Source organism: Sinocyclocheilus rhinocerous, unplaced genomic scaffold (genome assembly GCF_001515625.1).
Source record: "Sinocyclocheilus rhinocerous isolate Xijiao unplaced genomic scaffold, SAMN03320098_v1.1 scaffold541, whole genome shotgun sequence".
NCBI classification, from domain to species: domain Eukaryota; kingdom Metazoa; phylum Chordata; class Actinopteri; order Cypriniformes; family Cyprinidae; genus Sinocyclocheilus; species Sinocyclocheilus rhinocerous.
Window position 1 is genome coordinate 2,992,566 of NW_015658519.1, and position 2,400 is coordinate 2,994,965.

General features: G+C 30.6%; 1 protein-coding gene across 3 annotated transcripts in view; it reads right to left on the reverse strand.

Annotated features, from left to right (window-relative positions):
- rxrga (retinoid x receptor, gamma a) overlaps positions 1–2,400 on the reverse strand; it is an 18,839-nt gene that overhangs the window by 2,440 nt on the left and 13,999 nt on the right. For all 3 annotated transcript variants that reach the window (XM_016531075.1, XM_016531076.1, XM_016531077.1), the window contains 3 exons: positions 1,112–1,241; positions 899–1,031; positions 489–580 (listed from right to left, as the gene is read on the reverse strand). In XM_016531075.1, the coding sequence (XP_016386561.1) occupies positions 489–580; positions 899–1,031; positions 1,112–1,241 (355 nt within the window). The remainder of the gene's footprint in view (positions 1–488; positions 581–898; positions 1,032–1,111; positions 1,242–2,400) is intronic.

The following is a 2,400-nucleotide window of genomic DNA, read 5'->3' on the forward strand; positions in this document are numbered from 1 at the left end:
GAAAGAAAATCGGAATCGGCAAAAATCGGTATCGGCAGATCACACTAACAAAAAAATCGGAAATCGGAATTGGCCAAGAAAATTGCAATCGGTGCATCTCTATAATCAATATAATAATGCAACAATAAAATATTTAACATTAAATATAAACATCATTATATTTTATATAAAACACTGCATAATATATTCTGATTAAGAAAATGATATATTGCAATGATATAAATTTCTTATTAAATACTTCTTATATATTACTTATAAAATTATAATGTCCCATAGATTTCATAACAATATATATTATATTTTTTTTATAATTTTTTAAATTATTAATCACAATTCCAAAATGTAACACTTTAAATCAACAACTTAGTTTATAAATTACATTAATTGAATGTCAAATGAATTTTTAGGCACATCTGTCTGATTAGATTTACTGAAATGGTATGGACTCTTGGTTCTGAGAGTTGATGTTGGACAGGACAAGTCTTTACCTGGGTTAAAGAGGACGATAGCTCTTAGACAGCCCAGCTCCGTCTTGTCCATCTGCATGTCCTTCATCTTAGACACCAGCTCTGTTAATACCCTACAAACATGATTATGCATTTAGACTGGATTTACAAAGATTCAATAATGTAAGGGGGAAAAAATCAAATCAAAGCAATCCTAAAATTATAAAAGTAGATTGGATAGTGTTATTTGAAAATGCAGAGGGATCAATGAATGGTAAATCAGTACATACAATACATTCGCTCATGTTATGATGAAATATTATATGTGAAAGATGGTTTGGTATTTTTGTTACAACTTGCATTCACACATTTTAAGTGTGGCTTAAATATTCATATCATTTTGGGGCCAGTGCATGAGCATCTAGGGAGGGTTTGAGATGCTGTGACCTGACCTGTCAAATATAGAGCCGACCCCTGCGCTGTGAGCACTGCTGCGATGGACATGCAGGCCGGTGGCCAAGAGGATCCCATCCTTAACCGTCACAGAACGATGTGAGAATGAAGCGATGAGCAGCTCGTTCCAACCTAAACACACACACACCGACAGTGAGAGCGGCACGTACATTCTACACACACATTTAACATCTGAATAGAGGGATCCTGACCTGCTCGCAGCAGGATGACCTGGTCATCCAGAGGAAGGTCAGAGAAGTGCGGGATTCTCTTAGCCCACTCAACAAGAGTAAAGAGCTGCTTGTCTGCAGCCTGGCAGATGTTGGTCACTGGGTCATTTGTCTGAGAATCGAAAATATGTACACATGAAAGTACTGAACATGGGAAAGAAAACTAAAACTAAATATTTTATAATCGTGGCTTGATTTTGATCAAAAGTGTATTAAGAACAAGTATGTGCATTGTATGCACATCATTTACATTTGTAATATTTTGCTTGCTGATGTAAATGTGTACAATGCAAATGGGCGACTACTTGTATTTTTTTTGTTTCAAAACTCTAACTCAAAGTTTATTCTATACATAATTGACATACACTCTATAATTATGTATTGAGTCATTCATTTTTTTTGTGTGTGTGTGTGTAATTTAGTTTTGTATTTGGGGTTGGGGGTAGTGTGGGAGAAATATTTGTTTCTATTCTCCTGTATGGTTATCCTTTTGTTATTACAAAAGTTCAATAAACAGATTAAGCAAAAAAAAAAAAAAAATAGTTGCTTTAGACAGCGCTGAGATTTAATTTAGAGATTAAATTAACAAACTGACAAAGACCATAATAATGCACTGTAAGTAATCTTGTTTCTTCATCCTTAAAACAAGACCAATTTAATTGAGAAGCTATAATTGCAAAAGAAATAAAAATAAAACAAATAATATAGTAAAAAACTTTAGCAAAAAAGTTATAAATTAAAATATAATAACATAACTAATAAAAAAATATTAAAATAAGATATTCTTTGGATAAAAATATCTGAAAGTAGCTTCTTAAGTGACTATTTAATAAGTAACTAATTATTTCTCATTGGTTTTCATTGGTATATTATTGTCAAATGTTATTTTCAGGAAGATTTTTTCAAATAAATTAATACTTTCATTTAGCAAAGATACATGAAACTGATCAAAAGTGACAAAGAAATTTATGATGTTACAAATGATTTCTTTTTCAAATAAATACTGTTCTTTTGATCTTTCTTTTCTTTAAAAATAAAAAAATATTAAGCAGCACAACTGTTTTCAAGATTGATGATAATCAGAAATGTTTTTTGAGCATCATATCAGAATGATTTCTGAAGGATCATGTGACACTGAAGACAGGAGTAATGATGCTGAAAATTCAGCTTTGTCATCACCGGAATAAATTCCATTATTAATATATTAAAATGGAATACCATAATTTAAAATTATATATATATATATTATTTTTTTTTATTTATTTATTTTT